The sequence below is a fragment of the Parastagonospora nodorum genome, assembly GCF_000146915.1.
Source record: "Parastagonospora nodorum SN15 chromosome Unknown scaffold_4, whole genome shotgun sequence".
NCBI lineage: Eukaryota > Fungi > Ascomycota > Dothideomycetes > Pleosporales > Phaeosphaeriaceae > Parastagonospora > Parastagonospora nodorum.
The window spans coordinates 779212-806770 of NW_001884552.1; the positions used below are offsets into that span (position 1 = coordinate 779212).

A 27559-nucleotide genomic window follows, 5' to 3' on the forward strand; every position below is an offset into this window, starting at 1 on the left:
CGTGCCCTATGCCACATTCTGATTGCAGGCCGGAGTTGCTCTGACGTGGAAAGCATTATGATACGTATATCTCGGTAATGCTATGTTTCACAGTGAAGATGAGGTACCCAGAATGGGGACCGAGTAGTTGAAATACTTGTATTGCCGATTGCGTTGGACAGGCCATGCGAACTTGGCGCAGGAGGCTTATGTCGGCTGATTTACACAGCTCTTAACTTACAGGCTAATGAGGTATCCACCCAAAGATTGACCCCTCATCAGCCCAAAACTCCCAGTCCTCAGCTTGCCCTCTTCAGTCAGTATTCAAAAAATCACTCTAACTCCGTCAAAGAAAAGACTGTTCTCCGTACACTACCATAGGTATCATCAGGCAGGGCTTGCTCGCTCATTTCATTGATGTCAGAAAGACGAGGGCCGTTGAAGATAGCCCATGACAGGTCTGTAGAAAACCAATTCCAGAGCTACGAGCAATTGAAAGAGGCATCACCACCTAGTCAACTGAGATTTTGAAGAGTGGAGCTTCGATTTCTGACTCATGGTTGGTCTCGAGCGAAATCAAATTGCGCTGACTGAAGCAAGAAGTGATCAAGGAGAGGTCTCACAGCCCATACTACAATTGGCCAACCATTGCGAAGCAATTTTGAATGAATGTATCATAAAGGTACAGGAAGGATCTCCTGTAGCATCTGAATGTTTGAGTCAACACAAGTGGCAATTCGAAGCTTGGTCGAGGTATGGTGGAGTTTTCGCTGGCCACAAGACAAATCTCGACAGCCGTTTAAGCAACAAACCCCGGATCCAGGACATTATCATTCGTGTATTGATCAACCTGAGGCGCCACTTATCATACTGTGAGTTGAAATTAGTGCTTGGTGGTACCGTGTCACTCATGCGTCTAGTGAAAGAGCACCGGTACATTCAAGTCGATGCTTTCTGGACAGACCCCAACTTATCTGCATCGCAAGAAGATAAGCGAAGATCATATGTTGATTTCTGTAAGAGACCATGAAGAAGCTATTGGTGAAGCTTTGGAACAATTAAGTCATATTGGTGTTGCCATTTGGAGTTCGTCCAGAATCACGGAGACTGCCCAGGCGAGAAAGTTACTCTACGAAAAGCCTGAACCGTATCGCTATGAGCTCCTATGTCGAGTCGCTCTGGAGACACTCTATCCTTCCGCTCCTGAGGCGCTTCTCGACCAGCTCTGCAAAAGCATGGTGAATCGTTATGCTCGACATTTGTACCGGGCTCCCATGCAGGAAGCTCTAGATGAGGATGTGAGAATAAAGCAAACAATTCCGAGACCATCTCTCGATACACAGGTATTTTCTGGCAGTGAGATGCCATCGAAACAGACCAAAATGCCGATTCCAAAGTCCCCGCTAAATCTTATACCTCCATCGATCAAATTGAGTACATTTTCCAGTAACCTCAGAGCAGCCCAAAACATAGTCCGTCCCTCCCCCACCACAATCAGACTTGGCAAAATCTACGGCCCACCCGTACCAGATCTTGATACAGACGGGCAAGCCAAGTGCGACTGGTGCTTCCAGACAATCGATCAAGCTATAGTTAAGGAGGGCCAGTGGACTCCACGAGGAATGTATGCCTAGATGCTACTTTACTCAAATCATATTCTAGCTGACAAAACCAAAATCTAGAGCTCATTATCAGAAAGATCCGGAACCTTTCTCATGCTTATCAGAACTATGTCTCGAAAAGGCTCCTAGCTTTCGCTCGCGCAAGGATTGGGATGCACACATGTTTAAACACCATATTCACTGGCCCCAGTACATACACCGTGGTAAGATGTGGATCTGCAGGATAGGATTACTCGGAAGTGCAGCACATCGCGAAGGAGAATCGGATGCCTTCCAATCCAAGTATACACACGAGTCAGCTGCGTACTTTTCTTCGGCAAACCACTTCATGAGTCATGTAAAGACGATGCACTACGAAGAGGGCCGCGCTCCCTGGAACGATGCTGACCTTTCGGCCTTATCTGGCGAATGTGTGGTGGAATTGAGCCTCGACGCAGCAGTCTGTCCAATCTGTCACATGGCACAAGAAGGACCGCAGAACAAGAGCTCGAAGTCTATGCATGATCACATTGCTGCCCATTTGCAGGGAATCATGTTGTTATCCGTATCTCTGATACAAGCGCTGCCTCGAGGCTCGGAAGATGCAGAGATTCCTGGTCACCCGACTATAACTGTCGCTCACGCGGGCATCTCTGATATCGAGGCGGCAGAGGCAGATCGTGATGATCGAATGGCTGATCTTTCGTCCCTTTCGTCTACCTTCACCGAATGTCGTCCGGTTTCGCCAGATCTAGATGCTATACCTGCCGACCAAGAACCATTGGACACCTTGTGGACAAACGTTAGAGTTAAAATTCAGGAGGATCGACCACTTGAGTCAAATGAGACAGATCTATATCTTTCACAGCTGGAAAATGATTTCGTTCACATTCCTGAGGATGAATTCGATGAAGGACCTGTAGAGCCACTTCAAACAGGCATCCGCACGCGTACAATGTTAGCCGCTGGCTCAACAAGGTCGCTATTCCTGCCTTTAAGCGAACTCGAGAATCTCGTGAACGACCGTAACGTTAGACAAGAACTAAAGCGTTCTGGGCTGACGGAAGGATTGGACAAGATCTTGTTGGATGTTCTACGTCCGCAGAAACCACAGACTGATACTGACATCACTACAACACGCTGAAAGATTTTCGCAATTCTATGCCTCATGAACAGGTCGAAAGACATACGAGCCTTCATTGAGGAGGAGATATTCGACGCCGATTTACCATTCGAGTTTATATCTGGACGCCGTGTACTACGAAGTCCCAAGAAAGGAAAGCCAGGAGTGCCCATCAGACTGTTCATGCATTCCAATGTTTGGGATTATCTGAGCCTGGACTTGTTCGAAGATTACCAAAATCGGTTCATGGCCCCATATTTCAGGTTGATGACACGGAAAATTAGGCCGTATATTCTTCACCGCTGCGTTGTTCTACCATTTCTGAGAATTGAAGACAAAAATGGAGCCTACAGCGTTGAGATCGAGACACTGTTTTCCGTTGTGTCTCGCGTGGAGATACACCCAGCACATCATGACTACCAGTCACCACATGTAAGTGTGGATCATATCTAGCTGTGCTCTCACATAAGCTAATCTAGCACAGGGCAGCTCAGACAAGATGTATTTTGCTGTAAAGCAATTACAGAAGACCGAAACTTTGGAATCCGCCCAAGCCAATCGTGAAATAAGAGCATACAAGCGCGTGACCTCTATACATCACGCACATATTGTTCGGCTCCTCGCAATATATGCGTACCTGGACAGGCTTCACATGATCTTTCCTTGGGCAGATGGCAACTTGTATCAATTCTGGGAAAAGCACTTCCCCGACGCGTGTAGCTTACCGCGAAGTCATTCGCTGGCAAAGTGGATGGCTAATCAATTCTATGGCCTTGCCGATGGCCTCAGACGCATTCACAAATTGGAGGTCGACCCATCTTTGGACGAGCTTCAACCGGAAGATCATAGAAGAACGCACGGCAGATACGGCCACATAAAACCAGAAAACATTCTGTGGTTCAAAAGTCCCGGAAAAGAATCTGCCATGGATCAGATTGGCAAGCTCATGATATCCGACCTGGGGTCGAGAGACTTTCATGGTACATTCTCAAAAGATGTGGAGGTACATGCAGCAGGAGGATACACAAGTACTTACACATCGCCCGAGTCTGATTTCGATAAACAAATCACGCCAGAGTCTGACATCTGGTCATTCGGTTGTGTCCTCCTGGAATTCGTCGTCTGGTACATCCTGGGCTGGCATGGAGTCCGAGATTTTGCAGAACAACGGAATGTAGACTCGAACACCAAGATCCCATCGGACCAGTTTTTCAATTTCTTCGAGTATAAGCATGATCTGAACGAGGCCAAGTTGAAGTCATCTGTTTATAGGGTATGTCAGATCGAGGCAAATCTCAAACGCATTGCTCACACATGACAGACCCTTGCAATTTTAAGAGAAAGCGATGCTTCTAGCGACTTGATGATTGATCTTCTAGATCTTATCGAAAGTCGTTTATTACGTTCACGTACTTATGAGCGGGCTAGTTGCGACGAACTCGTCGCTCAGTTGGACACTATCAAGAATTCGTGTGCTGGAAGTGAGAAATATTGTGTTCAGGTTACACGTGGGAAATTAGCTAGAATTCCGTCTGATCTTTCCGAAAAGCTCGTGACGCCTGTATTCTCCGCGGAGAGGAAGAACTCATAAACAAGCACCAGTATCCAAAACCAGCCGGCAGCTTCTGTTCAAATCACGCTCAGGTTTGTCTGCTCAAAACTCCAATCATAAGTCCACGATTTATCTACCCCAACTGTAGTTCACGCGTTCGACTAAATCATTTTGATCAGATCGTGGCCATTTTATGAAACAGTGAGCAACGTGCAATTTTAATAGATAAGTGAACGGCGACAGTTGGCACGCAAACCCTTTTCCCTAATGGGACAACATTGCACGCTCCTATACAGATGCGCGACGGAGATCTATAGGATCTCCTCGTCAAAAGCTCGGTGGACCTGAGCGAGTTTCCTTCGCAATAATGCGCTTTAGCGAGGCTGTGAAATGTGCAACCAACTTGACAGATTTTGATTTTGCTGTCCGAGCACCATCTTAGGCCCGAAACACCTCAATCAACTCTAGCATCCCTAGGGTCTGATCTTGGGCCAAATGCGCACTATCAAGGTTCATACTGGCGATTGCCATGAAGCCTATTCCTTTTAAGCCTCTTCATCTGCTCAGAACCATTGTTGTTCGGAATTCAAATTTGTTTGTACTCTCACGTCATGCTGGTGGATGGGGAGGGCCATGATGCATGCGCTGAACTGATGCTTAATCCCCATTCGCAGATAAACAGCTAGTAGATGCAGGTACTTGGATACTTCGTGTGGATGGATGTTAGAAGTTCGTAGGTCATACGGCGGCAATTAGCGCTTTTATGTCGTGTTTGCAGCTTATATCAACCAGACTTTATCAATAGCACGTGTCAGTCTTTGGTGAGATACATCTTGCTGGTACGAAACAGGTTCGTAGATCAAATATATACAACGAAAAATCTTGAATCCTAGTGCGTCCCGCGCTACAGCAGCCACTCTTAACAAGTAAAAACTGCCGGTCCAGGAACAATATACGTTTCACCTAAACACAGTCAGCAAGGTGGATCGACAAAGCGTAACGCGATACATAGACTCACCTTTAGTAACGTCATGAGTGATACCAGGATCAGTGCTCTTGTATGCGCCTGGGAAGGCAACGAGGCCAGAGGGCGTAGTGCTGCCACCGCCAGTAACCTTGAGTTGATGACAGCCCTTCGATACGTCAGTGCAAGAAAGGGTACAGAAGTGACTCAATGCGATCTTACTGGGTAGAATTGTGCTCCCGGGTATGACGATGCAGCGTGCAGAGCGATGATCTCGTGGCGAACGAGGTAGTTTCCGGACGGTATGCACTTGGGGATCGTGTAAGATACGAAGCCGCCAGCCTTCATGGTTGCAGTTGCACCCCAAGTGTTGCCGTTGCGGCCCTCTTGTTGGATTTTGAACCACACAGCTCTGATCATGAATGTAAGTACTTATTGATATAAGAGAAGATTTGGGCAACCTACTCAGTCCCAGGCATCCAGTCGTTGCAGCCGGTGTCGGGACACTTGGCCATGTAGGTGACGGTAGGACCGACATGTGTGTCAGGCCATAGCGTCCAGTAGAGCTTGACTTCGGTACCAGCTGCGACTTCGGCGTGGAGCGCGGCGGGCGAGGAGCCAGGAGCACCACCAGCTGTGTAGCCACCGCATTGCAAGTCGGAGAGGGAGACGTTCTCGACGGGACCGTTGCCCTGGATGGGGCGAGAGATACGCTGGGGTTTAGGGTTTGCGTATGGATCGGCGTACGGTTGGTAGAATTTGTAGTTCTGACTGCCGATCAGGGCAGTGTCGACATAACCGTGAGCCGCGACAGCGCTGGCAAAGGCCAGGGTTGGAGCAATGTACTTCATTATGATAAAAAATGTTCAGCTGCGAACGATGAATTGGAAGTTGGGAAGGGGTATATATAGATGGGTCAAGTAAATCCAATGTAATAACTTTCCAACAACACACCAGCACACCCAGGTAAAACTAATGGGCGGATACCATTGCTCTGCCGAGAGAACGGTGGTTCGAGGACAGTGTTGCTAGCGCGGCCAAGCTGAACTTCATCTAAAGACATAGATTGAGCAATGTGTGCTGTTACAGACTGTAAGCGTCTCATCCTATTAGGCGGTGTTATTTGGAGACTAAAGGACAAATAGAACCGTGAAACCGCCGGCATCATGAGATGGTGAGCCGTATGAACTTCGACGACGGCTCAAGAATACCGAAATTGTAGAGATTACTGTCTAGATCTGTAGCGTTGCAAATGATTGTGTTACTTTGTGTGCACGCCTCGGAATTAGGCAGACACGACCTTCAAAACAGTGATAGAAAGTGCTCCTTGGCTTCATCTGGTTGGTGGAATGCTTCGGTCTTGGCGAAAGCCTAGGTCTCAGATGCCACGTGCCTCGATATTACAGTTCTTGTACCGGGAACGGTATCCTTGTTTCGGAGTAAATAGATTGGCATCATATAGATCGTTAATGATTGCGCAGGCATGGGTGTGGGTGGTAGCAATGAATAGTCGGTTTGGCTATGGGCATGGCCTTCGAATCAATTGGTCGTCCTGCCACGTTAGTCTTCTGTGGAGTAGTTGGCATGCATGGCATCTCCATGTGTCGCGTTGAGAAAACCTGGGTGGCGGGTCGTAGGCGTTCGTAATTGAATCATAGTCAGTTCTGCGATCCATGGGAAAAGTGGCTTGTCCAAGAGTTGCATTGTCACAAATTCTTCCTGAAGGACAGTACCGACTGACTTGCGCCGGAAACGGAAGCTAATACAGAGCGTGGTGAGGATGGGACACAAGAGCCAAGCCCCAAGACCGTTGTTGTGATGAGCACGACACTCCAGTTCCACCCTTCAATGGAATTTTACTTCCTGTCGCCAAAATCAGGCTCGGCCTCCCATCTCATTGCGCCCTCAGGAATCGGCGCGACAGCGCTCCTGCAATATATGTGCATGGCTCCACTCCAATCAAGCCCCTCCAGTAGTCCACCTTTGACGGCAACGACTTTGGGAGTGCCGTCTTGGACGATGTGAGCATGGAGGATTCGGCTGCCACAAGTTTTGCAAAAGTAACAGCGCTGTGTCCTCCCTGAATCACATTGTCTGATGAAGTTTGATACTGAGGGGTTATCGGCAACACTGAAATAAGGAAAGATTGCCGATGTGCCAAAAGCGCTGGAAGATTGCTTGCGGCAGTCGATACAGTGGCAGTGGAAGAGCATGAGGGGCTTCGTAGTAGGCGTAGTGTACGCGACGGCGCCACAAGCGCATGAGCCGTTCATGGTGATGTGTTGACGTAGGTCTGGAGCGGATGACCTTCTGCCTCAAACTTGTAGTTCCTCAAGTCTTCCACTTGTGAATCAAGAGACAACGTTCGTGCTCATGCCAGTAATGACGTAGGATTCGAGGTGCCGTGAACAAGTGAAGGCAACGAACCTCTCATCGTCGTGCTTTTGTTTTACTCCAGATTATTTGGTTCTGGTCCGGACTAGCATCAGAGGGAGATTTACTCTGGTGCGACGTTTAGACAAGCAGTTATGGAGTGAGTGTGAAGGGATGAGATGGTACTCGAATGTTCTCGAGGACCGGGTAGGAAGCTCTGACCCGCAGCTAAACATCCCACTACTGCCCCGCAACACAACAATAGAGCACAGCTTCGAGCAGCACCGTAAGTAACACATAGTTTCAGCCAAGATGGTGATCAACTACAGCAAGTGGGTGAGTATATCAAAGTCATGTGACTTCTGTTTGTCGCAACCTAACAAGCATAGGACAACCTCGAGCTTTCTGACGACAGCGATATCGAAGTACACCCAAACGTCGACAAGAAGTCCTTTATCCGCGCGAAACAAGCTCAGATACACCAAGAACGCGACCACCGCCGCCACCAGATCAGAACGCTCAAGTACGAGCGCATTATCAATGACGGCCTTACAGAGCGCGTCGACCGCCTGCTCACCGCGCTGAAATCTCACAAGGACAAGCAGGCTGAAGGCAATGGCGCAAATGACGACCAGCTGGTATTTCAGGCCATGATGGAGAGCATGATGGACATGAAGATTGACAAGGACGGAGGAAGCGACCGACCGCCGCCACCGCCAGAGGGTGTACACGAGCATGTGAAGGAGAAGCCGACGTATCCACAGATGATGGCCAGCCTGGTGGACTCCGTGAAGAAGGACATCGACGCAAGCAAGAGCGAGGAGCCACGGTTCAATCTCTTCATCCAAGGGCTGGAGAAGGAAAAGGAGCGCATAGAAGACCTGCAGAAGCAACTATACGCTAAGCTCGCAGAGTTGGAAAAGGAAGAGAAGAAGCACATCACAAGCGACGACCTAAAGGAAGGCTTCAGCTTCTCGAACGTCCGCAAAGGCGAAGAACAACCCGCCTCAACATCCTCGTCATCAGCACCCAAAAAAGACACATCCGTCGAACTCCTCAACCCTCCATCCCGCCCAACAGCCTCGCGCGTAGACTCCGGCGACCTCGCCGACGTCGAAGAAGGCACCGCCATATCCGGCTCTACCTCCTCCCCCAATGACGACGACGACGACATATCCGCCTCCCCCCTCGCACAGTCCTTCGCGAAGATAAAAGTCGGCGACTGGTACGCCTCGCTGCAATTCCTCATGCAACATCCCGAAGTCATGAAGGAGTCCGAAACCGACGGCCTCCTCGTCGAAGCCTTCAACGCCGAACTCGACGGCAAGCCCAAGCACGCGCGCCAATGCGTGCACGCGGGGCTCCTGCTGCAATACTGCAGACAACTCGGCGGCCGCCAGGGCGTCGAGCTGTTCTTCAAGCGCATACAGAGCAAAGACCACCAAGCGGCGAAAATGTTCAATGATGATGTCGACGGCACGTATCGCCGCATCAAGACGCGCGCGGCAGAGATACTGAAGGAACGCGCCGAGAATCCGAGTGGAGCAGAGGGCGTCGAGCAGATCCAACTGCATGCCGTGGATCCGGGCACGACGATCAACATCCAAGTCCCGCCCAAGGAACCGACGTCGCAAGAGCCCGAGGAGCGCGAGGCAGAAGTGCAGGCGCGGCAGATATTCGAGAACTTCCCGCCGGGACTGCAGCGGGCGCTGGAGAGTGGGAAGCTGGATGAAGTCAACAAGGTGCTGGCGAAGATGAGTGTCGAGGAGGCGGAGGAGATTGTGGAGAAGTTGGGTCAGGGAGGCATGTTGAGTCTGGAGCAGGGCGTGATTGATGCGACAACGGATGAGGGCAAGAAGGCTATGGAGGAGATTGAGAAGACGCGTAGGTTTCCGGGACAGGAACGTATACAGGAAGTAGAAGAAGAGTAAAGAGATGGAACGGTGTGAAAATATCAGAGGTTGATATGACTGTATACTACTTATGATGAATGGCATCATCGAACGTGAACGGAATGAAAAACACATTAAGCCTGCCTCGCAAACCCATAATCCCTTGCTCGGTAATCAAAACTTCTCATAAAGTAAACAGAAACTCCAGCCGGCTTCACTGCACCCTAAATGAGCGCACTGAGATTGTCATCGATGCCCTCCATGTCTCCATCGCCAGCGAAGGCCGCAAAGTCATCTTCCGCATTGTTCTTGCTCATCTTCCTCTTCTTGTATGCTTGCTGGTATGCTTCCTGGCCATAAGCGCCACCTGACTCAATGCGCGGGTGTTGCAGGCTCTTGAGCAAGTCGGCAGCCGCGTGGTTCGGCTCATCACCAATCGCTGTCGCATAAGCAGGCTCAGTGGACTGACCACCAGGTGCGGGTGCACTTTGTGGCTCGATGGGGTTTGCGACCAGGCTCTGGCATGACATCGTCGCCAATGTCTGGCACCTGCTCAACAGCTTGTACAGGTGCTAGCTGCGGTGAGCCAACGGGAGTGAAAGACTCCATAGGTGGCGGAGTGAGTTCCTCAACCTGGGGGCGTTCCCGGGTCACGGGAGACGTGGTCGCAGCTGGAAGGGGTGCCGCTGTGGAGATTCTGTTCGTCTCAGCGGCTGAGAGACCCTTGAGGATGGCCTCCTCGACTTTGCGCTTGCGGCCCTCAATGGCGTCTTTGCGAGTCCTCAGGTCCACCATTTGCGCCTCTTCATGCTCGAGCTTGCCCTTGTTCGATTCGAGTAGTTTCTCGAGTCCAGCAACGAGAGCTTGTCGTGCTTTGATACTCTCTGCGACGGCGCCTTCGGCCACTGCGAGCTTCTTTACGAGTGCCGCAAGTCCAGCTGCGTGCATCGGGGGCGATGGCATAGTGCTGCCGGGCGCTGTGTGCTTCTCATAGTCCTGGTTTGCGGCTGCGACAGCCGGCTTGGTGTTCAGCTCCGCCTTTTGCAGATTTGTCGCGAGTGGAGCAACAGGCGTGAGCTCAGGGGGGACCGTAGACGATGAGAAGAGCGAACCACCGAGGGCTTGTTTGCGCGGCGCACGCGAGTTGTCGACCTCTGCTCTGATTAGTATGTATTCCATCCTGGACATGATCGCATACATACCACTAAGCTTCTTCTCGTACTTCCTGCTGGACCGCCGGATTGAAGATGTTGCGCTGTCTCCAAACTTCGACCACTCTACGGATCTTGTTCTGTGTGTCGGCGGGTGAGCCCTTGTAGGCAATCTGAGTTGCATCGGCCAGGATCGGTTCGAAAGCCCTGAGGAATTCCTCCTTCTTGCGCATCTTCGAGGTTTGTGTGATCTCTGTTTCTGTCATTAGCTCCATTCCGTGGCTTGTGAATACAATCAAACGTACCATTTGCGAGGTAAATCAAGACCAGCTTCTTGCTGGGAGTCGACTCCCTCATCCGCTGGATCCATACCTGCGCGATGCGTTCGGCGTGCCGCCTATACAAGATTCATGTTAGTAGGGTGTCTTAAGTCGCGCGCGACAAAGCGTAGGTCTGCCACAGGCATATCCATAGTTTGGCGTTTGCGCTAGGCGGACCATAGATAGTTTGGGGGTGTTTTACCTGTGGAAGAGGATCCATTGTCCGACAGTGGAGATGGCCTCTTGCGTCTCGTTTAGCGACGAGAGCTTTGCCTTGAGGCTGTCCTCAGTGAAGGCCATGTTTGATACAGATTTCACGAGACGACGAAGAGACGGAGCTACTGAAGGTAGACTGTCACTGTCACGCGACCAATGCAAATCCCCTTGGCTAGTGACCAAGCAATCAAGTATCTAAGTACAGTGTTTTCGCTCAAAGGTGCCTGCACTTGCTGGCTGACTACTGTGATGATGTAAGGTTGGTTGAGAGTTGACGATGGAAGAGCTCTGAGTGAGCTTACGAAACTACCGTTAGAGCTGCGCCGGCGAAACGTGGCTCCGAGGGCTTGGCTAGCGCGTCTCCTTGACAGTGACCGCAAGTCCGCAAGCATTGGGCGCATCACTACGCAACTTGTCAACAATCAATTGCTGGATTTCCTACCCTCTCGCCTCCCCCATCCTCTCACAAATCTCACACACAACATGGCGGACCGTTTCCCTTCATTAGATGAGATTGACGCTGGTAAGTTCAGCTATTGGACCCCCGAACCAGCTCCGCATCGCATACTGAACGGCTCCAGGTCACACCGAGGCGCGTGGCCCAGCTACCGACTTCGAGCTTGTTGGCGACTCGAATGACACGGACGACTTCCTCTCACGTGAGCGCGCTCTTCTCGGCGACGATGCCGACCAGTTCGCTTCGGAAAACGACAAGCTGGCAACAGTCGAAGATGGAGACGACGACCTGCTAGGCGGAGACTTCAGCCAAGCCAACGTTGGCGGCCAAGAGATGGACGGCTTCGAGAGCTCCTTCCCCGCGATCGATACTACAAACGACGTAAGCACCCCGTATATCTTCAAAACGAGTTGCTTTGTCCAGCACAGAGCGGAGTGGCAGGCAGCGTCTTGGCCGGCGCACGAGATTTTGTCACGAAGGGATGATTGTTGGTCACGCAATTACTAACTGATGCAGCACATGGCACCTGGCGGCACCATCACAGGATCGTCCCTGCCCTTCCTTCCCGGCCAGCCCGCACCCTCATTCACTCCTCAGCGATCAGACTCCCCCGAGCCTGATGTCATTCGGGAATGGCGCGAACGCCGCGACCTCCAGATTCAGCATCGCGACGAAGTCTCCCACGAGCGCAAGCAGCGGACTATCCAGGAGGCGCAGCAGAACATTGACGACTTCTACGAGAACTACAACAACAAGAAAGAGAAGGAGATTGCCAAGACACGGAAAGAGGCGGAGGAGTTCCTCGCCAACCGTGATGATACTACTGCGGGCGGAACAAGCTGGGAGCGCATTGCCAAGCTGGTAGACTTGAGCGGAAAGGGCACCAAGGGCGGCGCTTCAGGGAGCGAGAAGGCACGCTTCCGAGAGCTGTTGCTCAGCTTGAAGAAGGACGAGAAGGCACCCGGTGCTACAGGCTACTAAGCAGGACTGCGTTGGGCAGAAGCTTGATTTTGGGTGACTAGATCAGCGTATGGTCTCGTCCCGGACTGAATGCATGGTCATGATCTGGAGTTACAGGCTAGGTTGCAATTTACTTCAAGCAACTGTGTTAATATGATTCAGTGATGAGCGGTTCAGCATCAGTCTTCCTGTCCTCCTTTGCTGCAAACATATTCTCTTCTTACATAATGCTGCCAAAAGTCGAGACATCAGCAGGACCGGAATTGCTACGATCATGAAGTTCAAACATTCCCACCTCCCGGTTCATAACAGACAGAAGTTTGTGTGCGCAGGGGTCGTGCGTTGGTAGCGATGTGGTAGTGCGCATACTGAATATTGTTTTACTAGCATTAGGTCTACTGGTCACATCAAGGAGCAAAAGCAAGCTTCTGCAGAGGCCATGAACGAGTCCTTTACTCGTCCCCCGCAAACATCCTTCACTCATAGAAAGCGGCAGTCGTGGCCAGCACATCCGATGCAACTTATACTCTTTCCAACCTTCCCGCACAACTAGCAATTTCCCACACCCAACAAGGAGCACCTAATCTCACTCTTCAGTACGGGCTGCTGGTACAGCTCTAGGGTGAATGTGGGCGTGATTCAGAGGTATGAGAAAACATGATATTACGTCATTTGGACAACAGCGGGACGGTCACTATGGTAACAATTTACTGTGTTGACCTCTTCGCTACATCCGTTCACTTTGTATTGCTTTATGCAACACATGGTCACATTCGAGATAAATCATGAACGGTTCTTATTGCCATAGCTTATAGGGAAGAAAGCGGAGCCCTTGCCGTCAGTACTTTCTCTGGACTAAACGCTCCTCAACATATGAGAGCGCACTTACACTCAGTCGGCTCTTCTACCGTCAATACCACAACTCCATCAACTCATCAATCAACTTCCGAGTTGGATCAACTATCAGCACCACTCAGGAAGTACTCACCAGTACCCTCAGCTTGACAACTAGTCTACTCTCGCAGCAATGGACGCGTCAGCAAACCCACACACACCTCCTAACCCACGAGTGCCGGGAGAGGCACCACGATCAAGTCTTTTATTCGAGACCCCGTTGTCAGTAGGTGCTGATGGAGCTGGTAATCAGAGTAGCCCTGCTCAGCGTCGCGAGGCGCCAGATCGAAAACTCGGAGTAAACATGTAAGCTTCTTACAACTAACTCCTCACCCCAGTTTCATCAACAGCGAACAGTTCTCCGACATCGCCATCAACTATGGCCCCAATTGACGCTCCAAGTTCAAAGCCCACAAAATCATCCTCGCCAGTTCGTCCCTCTGGTTCTATAGCAGCCTTCACCAACCCCTCGTTCACCGATACGCAAGCCGCCCGGACCCGTGGACTCTTTTCACACCCGACCTACACCCACTAATCCCACCTCAGGGAATCCGACGCCTCTGAACTCACTCTCCACGATAACGACGAATTGGCCACGACGATCATGCTAAAGTCATGCTACTGCCCACCCACAAACGCCTACGACATGCTGCCGCCCTGGACCGCCCGCCGAGAAGCTCGCCAAGCGCCCCGGCTTCTCGAACTCGTGTCTTCTTTTCCACGTCGAAGTTTACGTCGTCGCGGACAAGTATCTCATGGAGCAGCTGCGGCAGCGCGCTGCGGTTCACATGGGCATTTTCTTGAAGCGATACTTGGAAGCTATATTCGCGAAGCGCACGAGTCCTGCGCCAACCATCGCTGCGGTCAATATCCATGAATGTCTAACAAAGATATACGCAGCGACTGTTGCAGGGGACGAGAACACGCCGCTTCGAAAAGCCGTCACCGATGTCCTCATGTCGCACAGGACGACGAGGTCGACCGGAGAGCCAGGCTGCATGACGGCTAAAGTCATGCGATGCGCGCGCGAGATTGAGGGCTTCGGGAGGGACATGTATGTTAGGACTATGGGTGAGGCGGCCAAGTTGGGCAGTGTTGCTTACCTCGAGGTTGTGGAGGTGCTGTGTCCGTCTTGCCAGTATCGCTGGATGAAGCCTACGGGGATTGCTTGGAGTTTGGTCAGGTGCATTAGCTGCGGGGTGCCGTCTCATTCGAGTTCACATACTGTAGCGAAAGCGACGTGAGAGGTGGATGGATGTGATATATTGACATATATCTACAATGGCATGAACCAGTTCTGTCTATAAAAGGATTGCACGATCTTGGAAAGCTTCAAGCGATCTTCTTGTAATGTGTCGTCCGTTTTGCATGTTTATGATATTTCGTGATGGCCTTTGTGGGTCTTCATATTCTGAGGTATAGAATTGTAGTGTTGTGGAGGGTACAGATATGCCATGAAGATATAGAGGCGATTATGGTTATTTTACATTTATTTAATCCTCACTAAGTCTGCTAACTCTTAATCTCTTACTCACAGCAAAAGTGCTCGATAATATGGTACTCTCTTTCCTCGGTACAGTCACCAGATGCAACCCGATCCTCCATCTTGAGATCATCCCTATGCAGAACTATGATAGGATAGTATGCTTGTGACACTTGAAGGACGTACATGTTTACGGCAATTGCTTGCCACAACAAAGACACTGGATCAAACTGCTTGACAAGCTCGTGAAGTGCCCATGATTGCTCGAATATTTGAGTCTATCTCATCACCCCTTCCTATAACTTCCCGTGCACCAACACAAGAGATGCAGAATGAAATGGGGGGTGAAAACTACACCCCCTTTCATTCTGCATCACTCTGTATATCCACGAATGATAACTCTTGCCTAAGGATCACCTACACTCGGTCCCTCCGCATCTGCCTACCGTTAGCAGCTCTCACTCTCCAATATACAATACCCAGCAACTCGTACAGTTCAAGTCTCATCACTGCCCTCGATTTTCTGCTCAACTCTCTAAAATATACACATTAACTCTTAACACAAATCCGCTTCCAAAATGGCCAACCGTACAAGCATGCTGGAGCTCTGGCAAGCGACGAAAGTAACGAGGACTGCCAAACCAGCCGAAGCAGCAAAGGCCACACCAGCGGCCATCAACCCTGCATGGTATAAGAACTTAAAGCTCAGCGACATAACCATTGTCTATGGTTTCAACGGCGAAAAACGATTCGATGCTCACCGCTTCGTCCTCTGCAATGCAAGCCAGTGGTTCATGAATGCAAGTAGTAACCCTTTATTCAACGAGGCCCACGATCGGACAATTACCCTTCAAGAAGATTACCCTGAAGCCCTCGACGCCCTATTTGAGTTCGCATATAAGGGGAAATACCAACGGGGCATCAGATCTACAGTGCAGTCGTTCCTACTGCACGCGCGAGTATTTATCGTAGCAGACAAGTACATGGCCGACGACTTGGAGGTATGGGCGCTCAAAAAATTCGAAGATCTTTGCAAGTACGAGTGTGAATCGAGACACATGTCTTTCTTCAAGTTTGCGGTGCAGCAGCTGTGGGAGCATGACAACCTGCTTGGGTTTAATCAACAACACAGCGACGAGAACGCGCGGTATCGAAAGGAGCAGGAGGAGAAAGACCACGAAGATTACGAAGAAATTACGGAGTCTGAATATGAGAACGATGAAGTATACGACCAGAGCGATCCGGGCTGGGAGATCGATGACGACGAGGTTGACGAGGCTGGCTACACTTCTGACGAGGGAAAGGCACTCGACAAGATTGCGAACGAGCCGGAATCTCATGACCCGCTTGATAGACTCCGTGCTGTTGTCGTCGAGTATATCCTCCAACTCCTGGGCCGTGGGGAAGAAGATGATGACCCTTTGTACTTCAAGATACTTTGCCGAGACATTCCCGCCTTTGCTACGGATTTCATGGCGACAATGTTATCTGGTAAGGTTCGCTTCGAGTATGGGCCTAGATATTCAAGGTCGGGAAAAAGCTAATTTTGAAGTGGCACACAAGATATAAAAAAGAACGGATCTTCCTTTTTCGAGTTGACTGATTTGTTGTAATCTCAAAAGATAGCTCTTATGTGCAACTCTTATGAAATATCATCACATCCTAACATCCTCACAACCGAGCCTTAGCCCTCGCATCCTCTTCTCTTCCCTTCAAATTAGGATGCGCCGCCTTGACCGGCCTCGTCACCGCATAAAATGCCATGCCACTTGACTGTGTCGAAAATTGTACTTTTGAACCGACGTAGAAAAATGCAAAGTCTCCGGCGACAAGGTGATGCGTGATACCAGTCGCCTCATCGAGGACGTCAATTTGTCCGCTAATGACGTACTTGGTCTCCTCACAAGTGTACTCCAGTGGCTTCGCTGGGCCAGCTTCAATCTTGTAGAATCCAGATGTCAAGTACGTCTTTGCGTCTGTGGTTTGTGTTTGGATACTGGGGATTTGTCAGATGTTGGACATCGTTTAGTTGTGCGGGCATAATGTACGAGTGAAAATCTGCTACTGTCGCATTCTCGCCTTGCGGGAGAGGAATGAACTCGTGGCCTGCGCCCTTGATGACGGTGAGGGGAACTAGCTTTCCGGACACTATTCATTGTCCATTGTTAGTGCTCTTGTGCTGCTACACACATGTCCACAGCCAGACTTACTTTTGAATAGAGATGAAACGAGAAGAAGTTCAGGATTTGAGTACATGTGAGGATGAGAGAAAGATGTTTGAAAATCTTTACATTGAGGTAGGAAAAAGCGGCCTTCGTAGTGTTTTACCAATGAGTTAGTAGTTGTGATGCAAGAGATGCCCGCATTGGGTAAGCCGTGCCCGACTTCCTAGGTCAGCTTCGTGAGCGTAAGCACGGTCGAAGTCTTCATCACAGTTTAATACTTGACTTCTTACAACACTGAGAACGAGACTTCATGCGATCGGCTTCAATCCAAACACATTCTTTATGAAGGAGGACAAAATGACCGCGGCGACATCTTTGGAGTGGGAAGGATTGTTAGTGTGGCGCTAGTGGGGTAGCGTCTCCAAAACATGTACGGGCAAACTTCACGATACCCACGCAAGTCAATCTTGTATACATTCTTATGTGAAGAAAAGCGTCGAGCGTATACAGTTCCTCATATCTCCATCTTTGGACGCGCACGCCTCATATACTCATCTTGCATATTGACCATCAGGATCCCGAGCAGAAAGACCTTTGTACGCGTCCTGTCCATTCACAGCTTCGCGTTGAGGCACGACACTGAATTTGACTCTCGTACGAATTTGAACGGACTGCCGTAGCATGACAAAAGTACCAGCCAAAAGAACCCGAAGGCATCGAATCAAAGGGTTCAGCAACACGCAAGGCAGCAACTGACAGTCTCGACTCAGGGGCTCGGCCGTGTCATGTGTACCATGCGGATTACTGCGTATATGGTCAGCCTTCTCTGCAGATAGCGCGATTCGCCCTCAATCTCCGTCTTGTCGTGTAGCTGCGCATACACGACTTTGTGGTCTGTTTTGAGTCGCCGGACTTATCGGCATTATCAAGTAGCTCTATGGTGCCCATCGTCCATGGAGGATAAAAAGACACGGATGACGCAGAAATTGCGGATGAGTGCAGACTGGCTCGTTGCGATGAAGCTACGCAACTTGAGGGGTGGAGTGCTGTACTCTATCGATAGTAAGTTCTCGTTTGAATTGTCTGAAAACTCCGAGTTGTCTGAGTTGAGCCGTGTTGGAGACCTGAGAAATGGTTTCCTTATCGCCATGACATCTGGGGCGCAAGCCACCAGCTTATGCTCTGCATCGTGTTTGGTGCGGCCTTCGCTCTTATTGTTGAACTGGTAAGACGTCCATGGGTCTGAGGACGTGAAAGCAACAACTCGGCCGAGCGCAGGCGTACGCTCGTGACAAAGGGAGAATCAGGGGTCCAGCCGCCTGTCATGCTGTCAAACCTGTCGCAAAGCGCGGGCCCTGCAAGAGAGCTGCATTGCGTCACCTGAGGCTGAACAAGATGCAAAGAAACCGAATCACGGCGTCTCGGCATCTCGGTCACTCGCACGAATAGGTGTGGTTACGAAGCGACGGAAAATTTTGGTGGCTGTGTTGGCTTGCCTAATGCTGTTCTCGGCGTTTTCTAGACCTCGCGCACGGCGTTTACAACCACCGATGATTGAATTGCAAGCGAGTTACCGACCGAGCGAGAGAGTGCCAACAGCATGACGGGATATCACTAAAAGCGAATCTTTCGCCCGTTATGGGGTTTCATAAAGCATGCTTGTCGCACTTGAGGCGTTTCAAAATCACACAAAAACATAACTCGCTCGACCTACAAATAACTGCCTGGACACATCTTGGTCAACACCATGTCCGCAGAAATGGTATGACTAATTCTCTACTGTTCTTGCATATTTTCTAACTTTGTATAGGCTAAACGAGGAGGACCGTACTTATCGACCGTCTGGGCACTTGGAGGCACACCTAAAAAGAATGTGGACGTTCCTATCACTGCAGTCTTCTTGGCTTTGTTTGTGATCAGTGCAGCATGGCATATGACCATCTTCCAAAAGAACAGGGGAAGGGGCCACAAGTTCATCTTCAACGCCGCGTTGTTCGGTATGTTCAATACTACCCTACATCCTTTGAATAATGCTAACCTTGACCAGGCTTTTCGATGTCAAGAATCGTGACCTGCATACTACGCATCGCCAGCATATGCCTTCCATCCGACATCCAACTCGCCATCGCTGCTACAATATTCGTTGCGGCTGGCGTCCTCATCGTTTTCGTCGTCAACATCATCTGGGCACAACGTGTACTCCGCGCAACACACCCAAAACTTGGCTGGCACCGCGTCACCAAAATCATCTTCATTGCCACCTACGTCCTCATCGCAATCGCCCTTATCATCACTATCACATCCGTCATCCAAAACTTCTACACCTTGCGGCCAAGGACGAAGTTCATCGACCGCGCGCTCCTGCTGTATGGACAGACCTTCCTCGCTATCATAAGCTCCCTCCCGATACTCATCGTCGGACTAGCCCTAGCCCTTCCCCGCCGTACGCCTCTCGAGAAATTCGGCGCAGGAAAGCACAGCATCAAGATCGCCATACTGCTCACAGGCTCAACTCTCCTAACATTAGGAGCATGGTATCGCTGCGGTACCAGCTGGCAGGCACCTGTGCCGAAATCGCAACCACTACCGGCATACTTTGCGAAGCCGTGCTTCTACATCTTCAACTTCGGTGTTGAGATTGTGACGCTGTATTTGTATGCGATTACGCGAGTGGATCTGAGGTTCCATGTGCCGAATGGCGCGAAAGGGCCGGGGAGTTATGTGGTTCGAAATGAGAAGAATCTTGATGAGGAGACGGGCGAGGAGAAGGAACAGGGAGAGGTGGCGAGTATAGAACCTTTGCGGGAAACGTAATGATACCTGGTTTGTAGAGTAATAGAAAGATTCACTTTAGATGCCTTGGGCTTCGAGTACACGCGCTAGACTAATGTTTTTCCAAGATCTTTGTTGATGGTCTTTTGAAACGATCTCAGATGACAGGCTACCATTAGGTCAGCGCGTTAAACATACTGAGGTGCAGAGTGAATGGTGATAGTGCATGCTGAAAGGCAGCAGGCACTATACTCGCCCAATGTCACGCCTCTCCCGATGCCCCTTCGGATATAATGTTCGACCTTTGACTACTTTCTTACAAGCCAAAAAAAAACAACATCGACCTCCACCAAAGATCTTCTCAACCACCGCAGAAATGTCTGGTCCAAGCGACAAGTCAGCCAGCGCTGCGGAGGCGTCAACAACAAACCCTTACACTAAGTCAGGAGACACAATTGAATCTTCTTTCTAGCTCAGTGGCTGATAAACATACAGATACTACAACTCTCCGACATTGTCGGACGTCGTGATATGCTATGGCAACAACGGCGAGGGCGTCTTTTACGGTCATAAGCTTCAACTGTCGGCCAAGGCTCAATGGTTCGAGAAAGCCTTCACGCATGGCTTCGCTGTACGTTATCCATAACTCGGTCTTGTCATACCACTTACATTTCACAGGAGACCAGTGCCGACAAGGTTACTCTCCACGAAGACGATCCGGCCGCTGTCGAAGGCATGCTCAAGCACATTTACGGCAAACAGCTCATCGATCTAGACTGCACGGGGATCGAAGACGTCTTTTTCGCCATTGAACTTTACCGTATCGCTGACAAGTACGACTGTCCGTCTCTCGAGACTGAAGCCCCCGATCTCCTTGGCCGCCTCGTCGCAAAATTCTTCGATCAGCTTCACATTCAGGAAGAGATGAGCGGAATTAATGATCTTTACAAGATCACAAGCGCTGTGTACGACTTCGAAGAGACGCGTAGCGGATCGAAGAGGTCACCAATTTTGCGATCACTCATAAGTTGCATCTTCGCGAACAACGCCGCCAAGCCGTTCGAAGGTTCGCAAGTGCTGTCGAAGGGCATTTCCAAGGTGAGAGAATGTCAGTGATGCTGCAGTGAGTTCCGCAAGAGTCAAGCGCACTCACCGAGTGAGAGGCTGCCAGTCCTAGGCAGTCGTGCAAGCTTCGATCTGCTACTTAAAGGCGGGTTTCCACAGTTCTGGAAGCATCACTTTCTCTTCCACACACTCCATCATAATCCGCAAGCCTGTGGAGACCAATGAGCGCCTTCAGCCCACCTCGAACAATGACCACACAAGATTCGACCAGGTTGCCGCTCTCACAGACGTCTAAAAGAGTCGCTACTCCTTCAGATAGCAACTTGATCAAAAAGAGAAAGCTAGGGTTTGAAGAGTAAGGTGATTTTGTATAAAGCGTGACTGACTACTGAATGTTGTTCCCAAGATATGCAGATTCGTGGGTTCTCTCTGACGTTACGATACGCTATGGAGACGCTGGGGAGCTTACCTTCGAGGCACAAAAACTGATCCTGTGTGCCCACTCGCACTGGTTCAAGGCAGCTTTCACCGGCCGATTCAAAGTGCGTTATTTAGTCTCTTTCACGGCTATCATTGCGTTAACACATACAGGAAAGTGAAGCCCAGACTATTCGCCTCATTGGCGATAACCCGGCTTCCGTCAACGCTATGCTCACGTGGGTGTACAAACAGCAGATTCTGTGGCCGATGACCGAGGAGTTCTCGATTGCGAATATGATCTACTGTGTAGAACTCTTTCGCGTTGGCGACAAGTACGACCTTCCCATGCTGTGCAGCAATATCACAAGCAGTTTCCGCTCTGAACTCGGACTCTGGCTTTGCAGAGCTGATTGGAAATCCGAGGACCCAGCTCTAGATGAGAAGAATGTCGAGATGTTTTGCGACTTTGTTGAGAGGGTCTACACATTGCCCAACACAGGGCTCAGTCATCCCCTAATCACATCGCTACTGGTTATGACGAAACACACGCCGGCACTCAAGATCCTTCGAAACGATGGTGAAGCGCCTTATATGCTCATCAAAGCGGCCAAATATGTTTCTGAGTTCGGCAGGGACATCTTGTATCTCACGGAGAAACGAAATCGGGAGTAAACTTTAAGACAGGGGCGAAGTACGTGGCCGAGTTGAGTATATCATCTCAAGTCAGATGCCCCGAGTGTGAATTCCTCATACGCCTGGACTCCGAGAGGTTCTACGATGGCGGCCATTGCTTTAGATGTGGCCACTACGCTGATGACTGGTCGAAGTGTGAGGAGCTCGAACTCATATTTCCGGGCAGTTCTGTACAGGGGAGTTGAGGGCACCAAAGCTGTGGAGAGGAGAGTTTGTACTTTGTACATGAGAGGAAGGAAGAGCTGAGATGCTGGAGAGGACATTTTAGATAGAGAGATACAAAGGCGATGATACAGGGCGGTCATCATAATTGTACCTCGCACTTTGAGCAACTGTTTTCTCATATTAGCATGATTTCCCGTGGAGCAGTTTCAATGCCATGTAAATTTTGTAGAGCATGAGAAGCATTTCATCAACACAGAACAATACACTGATCAATCAAGCCAGGTTACCTTTTATTTCCGCTCAGGTCAGACTCGAGTTTATCTTATCTTATGAAATTGAGGCCGTACAGTGAAGTGAGGCGCGATCGATTAATCCGCGGTGAAGTGAGAGTTTGCCTTCGCAGTGTCTCACCACGCTAGTACAATACGATTGTATTTCCTCCGGATCGCCCACAACCTCAACCTCAACACGACAAATTGAGTTTTCCACGATCGCAAAGTAACCAGCACCCGAACATGGAGGCGCCGAAGCGAACGGCCGATGTCTCTACTGGCGATGCGAATAAAAGACACAAACTTGGTCTTGAGAAGTGAGATCACAGGAATCCGCCCGAGTGCAGTTGCTGATATCAAGTAACCAGATACGCCAATTCAGCGATCTTCTCTGATGTCACGATCCGCTATGGCCATGCAGGAGAGATAAAATTTGAGGCGCACAAGTTGATCTTAAGTTCAAAGTCCCACTGGTTTGAGGCCGCATTCACGGGTGGCTTTCAAGTACGCCAATGTCACAATCTCAAGGAGAGGCAGCTCGCTAACGTTTCCAGGAGACGAGTGCCACGCAAGTCCGCTTGTATGACGACGAGCCGACCGCGGTAACAGCAATGCTCAATTTCGCATACCATGGTGCCATCGAATTGCCAGGACCGTGTCTCCCTGTGACGAATATTCTCTTCTGCATTGATTTGTGCTGCGTAGCGGACAAGTACGACATGCCCGCCCTACGCAGGCAAACCGAATTCTGCTTTTGCAACGAGATGAACAATTGGCTTGATGGAAAGATAATCCTGAAGCAAGCCGAAGCAAAAGAGCCGGCTAGTCCTGAGTCCTTCTGCAACATTATCAGCAAACTTTACGAATTACCCCAGACTACTGTCCAGCATCGGCTTGTAGCAGCAGTGTTTGTCCAGGTCAATCAAACCGGTGCGATCAAGGTCTTCAGCAACGATGGCCTAGTCTCTCCTCTGCTTGAGCAAGCTTGCGAGAAAGTGCCTGAATTCGGAAGAGACCTCTGCCTGTACATTCTGAGAAAGAGTGGTACAAATACTCTGTCTGGTGGGAAGCGTGTCATCTACGAGATTGAGGTGACTACTCAGGTGAAATGTCAAGCTTGTGGAGGCATCTGGCGTCGAGGAAATTCCCTGACAGTTCATTCTGCAGGTGGACATTGCCCCCATTGTGGACGTCATGCCAAAGATTGGCGGATGCATTGCGAGATCTGATGATCGCGATTGGATATCTCCTTGACGCGGGCAGAGTTTACAGAGAGAGTGGCTGCACATATGTCACAACGACAAGGAACTGAGACGTAGTTGCAGCAAGGGCACGACGTGCACGGCAGCGTGAATGTCGCTGGAGCCTCGGCCCCGGAGTTTAGCCGACGCTAGTGGTGTTAGCGACGGTTTCAACTCACGCCTCGAGGGGCCCATGTAATCTTGCGACTTCAATTCCAAAGTGCTTTGACGACGTGACGACCCATAACGACTTCCCTAGACTTTTGATATCACTCTTTTGCCTTATACACTTTCTTTGTTGCAACCGCCCGATCTATTCTCAACCACGACATCGGCGACGACTTGCCCCACTGCTGCGATACTGCTACATCCTAGCTAGACCACGCGCCCCTTTGCGGGACTTGACCGCCCTTGCTGTACTCACACCTCAACTCTGCAATTGTATCATTACAGCTCGACCACTATCCACCACAATGCCTGAGACCACGAAAGTGGTGCCCCTCACGTGCCATGGACACTCGCGACCTGTCCCGCACATCCACTTCTCGTCTCTGATGAACGACGATCAGTACTACATTATATCAGCATGTAAAGACGGAAATCCCATGCTGCGCGATGGCATCACTGGAGACTGGATTGGCACATTTCTCGGCCACAAGGGCGCGGTATGGCAGGCGCGACTCTCTTCAGATGCTTCTTTGGCAGCCTCCGCTTCGGCTGACTTTTCGGCGTATGTATCTCCCCTACCTTGCAGGAGCTATATCTGACCTCTTACAGCAAAGTATGGGACACCAACACAGGCGAAGCCTTGCACACACTCACTCACAACCACATCGTCCGCGCCGTCGCCTTCCCGAGCCAACCGAAGCCTCAAATCGTCGCAACAGGTGGTATGGAGAAGAAGTTGCGCATTTATGACCTCTCCAGAGACTCGGCTACAAGCTTCGAGATTGGCGCCGGCGTGCATGAGGGAACCATCAAGTCTATCGTCTGGACGTCTGATTCTAACATAATCATCACGGCAGCAGAGGACAAGAAGATCCGGTGGTGGGATCTGCGACAACAAAAGACTATCGGAGAGCATGAAGTGGAAGGCGCGGTTGGCTCGTGCGAGTTGGGTAACACTTCCTCGGACGGCCTGCTGAGCGTGGCCGCTGGAAACAGCGTCTACTTCTTCAACAGCCTCTCGCCTGGATCGCTCGTCAAGAGCATCAAGACACCGTATGAGATTGCGAGTGTGGCATTACACAGCGGAGAGGGGAGGTTCGTCACTGGTGGAAGCAACCAAAACGACACCTGGGTCAGATTGTGGGACTACGAGAAGGAAGAGGAATTGGAGACGAACAAGGGACATCACGGTCCGATTTGGTCATCTAGCTTTTCACCCGATGGCAAGCTGTACGCGACCGGTAGTGAGGACGGTACAGTGAAGCTTTGGAAGTTTACATCAGGGCCGTATGGCTTGTGGAAGTAGAGGAAGACGAGCAATTGCAACAATTATCCAATTTCGACCTTTCGAACATCAACACCACAACGTTTAACCAACAGCGACATCGCATGCCTCGTTGCGAGATCTCCCGGAAGCACGCATCCGTTTATCTGGTACACAGTCCATTGCATCGCCAAACGCTCCACTAACCGAGCGGGGTAACGCGATGCGACCCGCGCGTTCCCTAATGCAGTCTACCGAACGATCTTCACTATCGTCGTACACTACAGCAACCTGCATCAACGCTACGAACATTAAGGGCAGTGATAAGCATGTTCGGCAGTGGAGATAAGCATCACCACAAATGATATGGCAATGTCCAATGCGATCGCTGTTGAGCCTCCGCCAAGGGTGGGAGTCTTGACCTACCTGCAGGTATAAGAGTGCAAGTGCCCGTCGTGACGTTTGCTAATGGACATTGACGTCTTTGGTCGAAAGTCACACCAGACGTTGCTGGTGAAGGGTCTCTGATACATGTGACATTGACACATCCTCGAATTCGGATCAACACCAATAGTACGGCAGAATGTCAGAAAAGAAGGATGAGGTCTCTCCAGTGCGAGACCTCAGTGTCGATGAAGGCCACATTGTCGCTGAAAAGCAGATGCGCGACATAGGCGCAGACCTCTACCTCGAAGTCCGCCAATACTCGCGCGAAGAACTCGAAGCCGAACGGAAAATCGTCTTAAGAAAAATCGACTGGATAATAATGCCCATGGTACTCGTTTCCTCCTTGAACAAGAAACACATGACAATCTGACCCATCCACCAGATCTGCATAACCTACACGATCCAATTCCTCGACAAACTCTCCCTCAACTACGCCAACGCCTACACCCTCACGCCCGACCTCGGGCTCCAAGGCCAGCGCTACTCCTGGGTCGCCGCCATCTTCAACTTCGGTTACCTCTTCTGGGCGCTGCCCGCAAACTACCTGATCCAACGCCTGCCCGTCTCCAAATATACCGGCTGCATGATCCTGATCTGGTCGCTACTTCTCTGCTGCCACGTCGCCGCCAAAAACTACGCCGGCATGCTCGCCCTGCGTTTCTTTCTGGGTATGTTCGAAGCCAGCATCAGCCCCGCGATTATGAACATCGTGAGTATGTTTTACACGCGCAGCGAGCAGCCGTTGCGCATGTGTATCTTCCTGGCATTCAACGGCGTCGCGACGATGATCGGCGCGTTACTCGGATACGGGCTGGGCCACGCGCACTCGCCGCATATCAAGACGTGGCAGCTCATTTTCCTCGTCATCGGGCTTGTTAACTTCGTCTGGGCGTGGGTGTTTCTCTGGGTCATGCCGGATTCGCCGTCAACTGCAAAGTTCTTGACGCACAAGCAGCGGATTGTCGCGATTGATCGCATTGCGGGGAATATGATTGGTGTCAAGACGAAGACGCTCGACCGGTCACAGGCCATAGAAGCACTGCTGGATGTCAAAGTCCACTGCCTGATGCTCATTGGCCTGGGTTGTGGCGTGATCAACGGCGGCGTGTCGAATTTCGCATCCAGTCTGATTCGCGGCTTTGGATTCTCAGGAATTTACGCGACGTTGTTGCAGCTTCCCACCGGGGCGATTGAGTTCGTCGTCGTCCCGTTGTGTGGGCTGGCAGCTGGGTATTTCAAGAATACGCGCTGCTTGATACTGGCATTGATTTGTCTGCCGCCGCTGGCAGGATTGCTGGGCATTCGACTCACGCCGTTGAGTCAGCGGTGGAGTCTGGTTGGGTGTACATGGTTGCAGTATATTGTTGGCGCGCCGGTTATTTTGTCGTGGAATTTGCTTACGACGAATATTGCTGGGCACACGAAGCGCAGTACGGCGAATGGGCTGTGGTTCTTGTTTTACGCGGCGGGGAATATTGCGGGAGCGAATTTGTTCTTTGCAAGGGAGGCTCCGAGGTACTTCTCTGCGCTTACTGGACTTATCGTATGTTATTGCGCCATGGTCGTCATTGCGGGGTTCCTAGCGGGTTGGATGTGGATGGAGAATAAGAAAAGGGATAGGTTATACGGTGTTGCTGAGGACGAACAGGCTGTCGAAGATGGGTTCAGGAATCAGACGGACGGGCAGGCGAAGCATTTCAGATATGCTTTGTGAGAAATGTGGATATTCACACTGGCATGGCATGCGAAATTTGATTCAGAAAACTCAAAAATCTTATGGGATCAGATTCAAAGGGCGTTTCATTCTATGACTTACACTGACATGGTAGTCTGAAGACGTACGACAGTATATATACAGCTTGTTACGAGGATCATGTCTCCCACTCAAACACAGTACGTCATTCGTTCACTTTGCTACTCTT

The 27559-nt window shown here is 50.5% G+C and overlaps 17 protein-coding genes across 17 annotated transcripts; 11 read left to right on the forward strand and 6 right to left on the reverse strand.

Moving 5' to 3' along the window:
• Positions 1 to 1361: 1361 nt before the first annotated feature.
• SNOG_02929 (hypothetical protein) lies at positions 1362 to 4188 on the forward strand (the record flags this gene model as incomplete). Its single annotated transcript, XM_001793471.1, has 5 exons — positions 1362 to 1603; positions 1662 to 2610; positions 2728 to 3135; positions 3188 to 3976; positions 4132 to 4188. 5 exons carry the CDS (start codon positions 1362 to 1364, stop codon positions 4186 to 4188), a joined length of 2445 nt encoding a protein of 814 aa, XP_001793523.1.
• A 1238-nt stretch (positions 4189 to 5426) lies between these two features.
• SNOG_02930 (hypothetical protein) lies at positions 5427 to 6070 on the reverse strand (the record flags this gene model as incomplete). The annotated part of the gene is made up of 2 exons (XM_001793472.1): positions 5427 to 5631; positions 5685 to 6070. The coding sequence occupies 2 exons, from the start codon at positions 6068 to 6070 to the stop codon at positions 5427 to 5429; spliced, it is 591 nt and encodes a 196-aa protein (XP_001793524.1).
• Positions 6071 to 7113: 1043 nt separating this feature from the next.
• SNOG_02931 (hypothetical protein) lies at positions 7114 to 7492 on the reverse strand (the record flags this gene model as incomplete). Its single annotated transcript, XM_001793473.1, has 2 exons — positions 7114 to 7299; positions 7331 to 7492. 2 exons carry the CDS (start codon positions 7490 to 7492, stop codon positions 7114 to 7116), a joined length of 348 nt encoding a protein of 115 aa, XP_001793525.1.
• A 412-nt stretch (positions 7493 to 7904) lies between these two features.
• On the forward strand, positions 7905 to 9636 carry SNOG_02932 (hypothetical protein; the record flags this gene model as incomplete). Its single annotated transcript, XM_001793474.1, has 2 exons — positions 7905 to 7928; positions 7982 to 9636. 2 exons carry the CDS (start codon positions 7905 to 7907, stop codon positions 9521 to 9523), a joined length of 1566 nt encoding a protein of 521 aa, XP_001793526.1. The 3' UTR covers positions 9524 to 9636.
• Positions 9637 to 9708: 72 nt separating this feature from the next.
• Positions 9709 to 10672, reverse strand: SNOG_02933 (hypothetical protein; the record flags this gene model as incomplete). Its single annotated transcript, XM_001793475.1, has 2 exons — positions 9709 to 9978; positions 10013 to 10672. 2 exons carry the CDS (start codon positions 10670 to 10672, stop codon positions 9709 to 9711), a joined length of 930 nt encoding a protein of 309 aa, XP_001793527.1.
• A 16-nt stretch (positions 10673 to 10688) lies between these two features.
• SNOG_02934 (hypothetical protein) lies at positions 10689 to 11255 on the reverse strand (the record flags this gene model as incomplete). The annotated part of the gene is made up of 3 exons (XM_001793476.1): positions 10689 to 10888; positions 10941 to 11032; positions 11158 to 11255. 3 exons carry the CDS (start codon positions 11253 to 11255, stop codon positions 10689 to 10691), a joined length of 390 nt encoding a protein of 129 aa, XP_001793528.1.
• A 399-nt stretch (positions 11256 to 11654) lies between these two features.
• On the forward strand, positions 11655 to 12770 carry SNOG_02935 (hypothetical protein; the record flags this gene model as incomplete). The annotated part of the gene is made up of 3 exons (XM_001793477.1): positions 11655 to 11694; positions 11753 to 12009; positions 12145 to 12770. The coding sequence occupies 3 exons, from the start codon at positions 11655 to 11657 to the stop codon at positions 12607 to 12609; spliced, it is 762 nt and encodes a 253-aa protein (XP_001793529.1). The 3' UTR covers positions 12610 to 12770.
• Positions 12771 to 13615: 845 nt separating this feature from the next.
• On the forward strand, positions 13616 to 14726 carry SNOG_02936 (hypothetical protein; the record flags this gene model as incomplete). The annotated part of the gene is made up of 2 exons (XM_001793478.1): positions 13616 to 13788; positions 14096 to 14726. 2 exons carry the CDS (start codon positions 13616 to 13618, stop codon positions 14724 to 14726), a joined length of 804 nt encoding a protein of 267 aa, XP_001793530.1.
• Positions 14727 to 15009: 283 nt separating this feature from the next.
• Positions 15010 to 15223, reverse strand: SNOG_02937 (hypothetical protein; the record flags this gene model as incomplete). Its single annotated transcript, XM_001793479.1, has 2 exons — positions 15010 to 15110; positions 15205 to 15223. The coding sequence occupies 2 exons, from the start codon at positions 15221 to 15223 to the stop codon at positions 15010 to 15012; spliced, it is 120 nt and encodes a 39-aa protein (XP_001793531.1).
• Positions 15224 to 15543: 320 nt separating this feature from the next.
• On the forward strand, positions 15544 to 16509 carry SNOG_02938 (hypothetical protein; the record flags this gene model as incomplete). The annotated part of the gene is made up of 1 exon (XM_001793480.1): positions 15544 to 16509. One exon carries the CDS (start codon positions 15544 to 15546, stop codon positions 16507 to 16509), a length of 966 nt encoding a protein of 321 aa, XP_001793532.1.
• A 20-nt stretch (positions 16510 to 16529) lies between these two features.
• Positions 16530 to 17221, reverse strand: SNOG_02939 (hypothetical protein; the record flags this gene model as incomplete). The annotated part of the gene is made up of 3 exons (XM_001793481.1): positions 16530 to 16961; positions 17014 to 17113; positions 17176 to 17221. The coding sequence occupies 3 exons, from the start codon at positions 17219 to 17221 to the stop codon at positions 16637 to 16639; spliced, it is 471 nt and encodes a 156-aa protein (XP_001793533.1). The 3' UTR covers positions 16530 to 16636.
• Positions 17222 to 18837: 1616 nt separating this feature from the next.
• Positions 18838 to 19944, forward strand: SNOG_02940 (hypothetical protein; the record flags this gene model as incomplete). Its single annotated transcript, XM_001793482.1, has 3 exons — positions 18838 to 18892; positions 18941 to 19127; positions 19178 to 19944. The coding sequence occupies exons 1-3, from the start codon at positions 18878 to 18880 to the stop codon at positions 19942 to 19944; spliced, it is 969 nt and encodes a 322-aa protein (XP_001793534.1). The 5' UTR covers positions 18838 to 18877.
• A 334-nt stretch (positions 19945 to 20278) lies between these two features.
• On the forward strand, positions 20279 to 21262 carry SNOG_02941 (hypothetical protein; the record flags this gene model as incomplete). Its single annotated transcript, XM_001793483.1, has 4 exons — positions 20279 to 20343; positions 20398 to 20533; positions 20581 to 21000; positions 21080 to 21262. 4 exons carry the CDS (start codon positions 20279 to 20281, stop codon positions 21260 to 21262), a joined length of 804 nt encoding a protein of 267 aa, XP_001793535.1.
• A 97-nt stretch (positions 21263 to 21359) lies between these two features.
• On the forward strand, positions 21360 to 22059 carry SNOG_02942 (hypothetical protein; the record flags this gene model as incomplete). Its single annotated transcript, XM_001793484.1, has 2 exons — positions 21360 to 21509; positions 21559 to 22059. The coding sequence occupies 2 exons, from the start codon at positions 21360 to 21362 to the stop codon at positions 22057 to 22059; spliced, it is 651 nt and encodes a 216-aa protein (XP_001793536.1).
• A 701-nt stretch (positions 22060 to 22760) lies between these two features.
• On the forward strand, positions 22761 to 23746 carry SNOG_02943 (hypothetical protein; the record flags this gene model as incomplete). Its single annotated transcript, XM_001793485.1, has 3 exons — positions 22761 to 22834; positions 22886 to 23021; positions 23072 to 23746. 3 exons carry the CDS (start codon positions 22761 to 22763, stop codon positions 23744 to 23746), a joined length of 885 nt encoding a protein of 294 aa, XP_001793537.1.
• Positions 23747 to 24231: 485 nt separating this feature from the next.
• On the forward strand, positions 24232 to 25232 carry SNOG_02944 (hypothetical protein; the record flags this gene model as incomplete). Its single annotated transcript, XM_001793486.1, has 2 exons — positions 24232 to 24488; positions 24536 to 25232. The coding sequence occupies 2 exons, from the start codon at positions 24232 to 24234 to the stop codon at positions 25230 to 25232; spliced, it is 954 nt and encodes a 317-aa protein (XP_001793538.1).
• A 541-nt stretch (positions 25233 to 25773) lies between these two features.
• Positions 25774 to 27351, forward strand: SNOG_02945 (hypothetical protein; the record flags this gene model as incomplete). Its single annotated transcript, XM_001793487.1, has 2 exons — positions 25774 to 25884; positions 26020 to 27351. The coding sequence occupies 2 exons, from the start codon at positions 25774 to 25776 to the stop codon at positions 27349 to 27351; spliced, it is 1443 nt and encodes a 480-aa protein (XP_001793539.1).
• Positions 27352 to 27559: the final 208 nt, after the last annotated feature.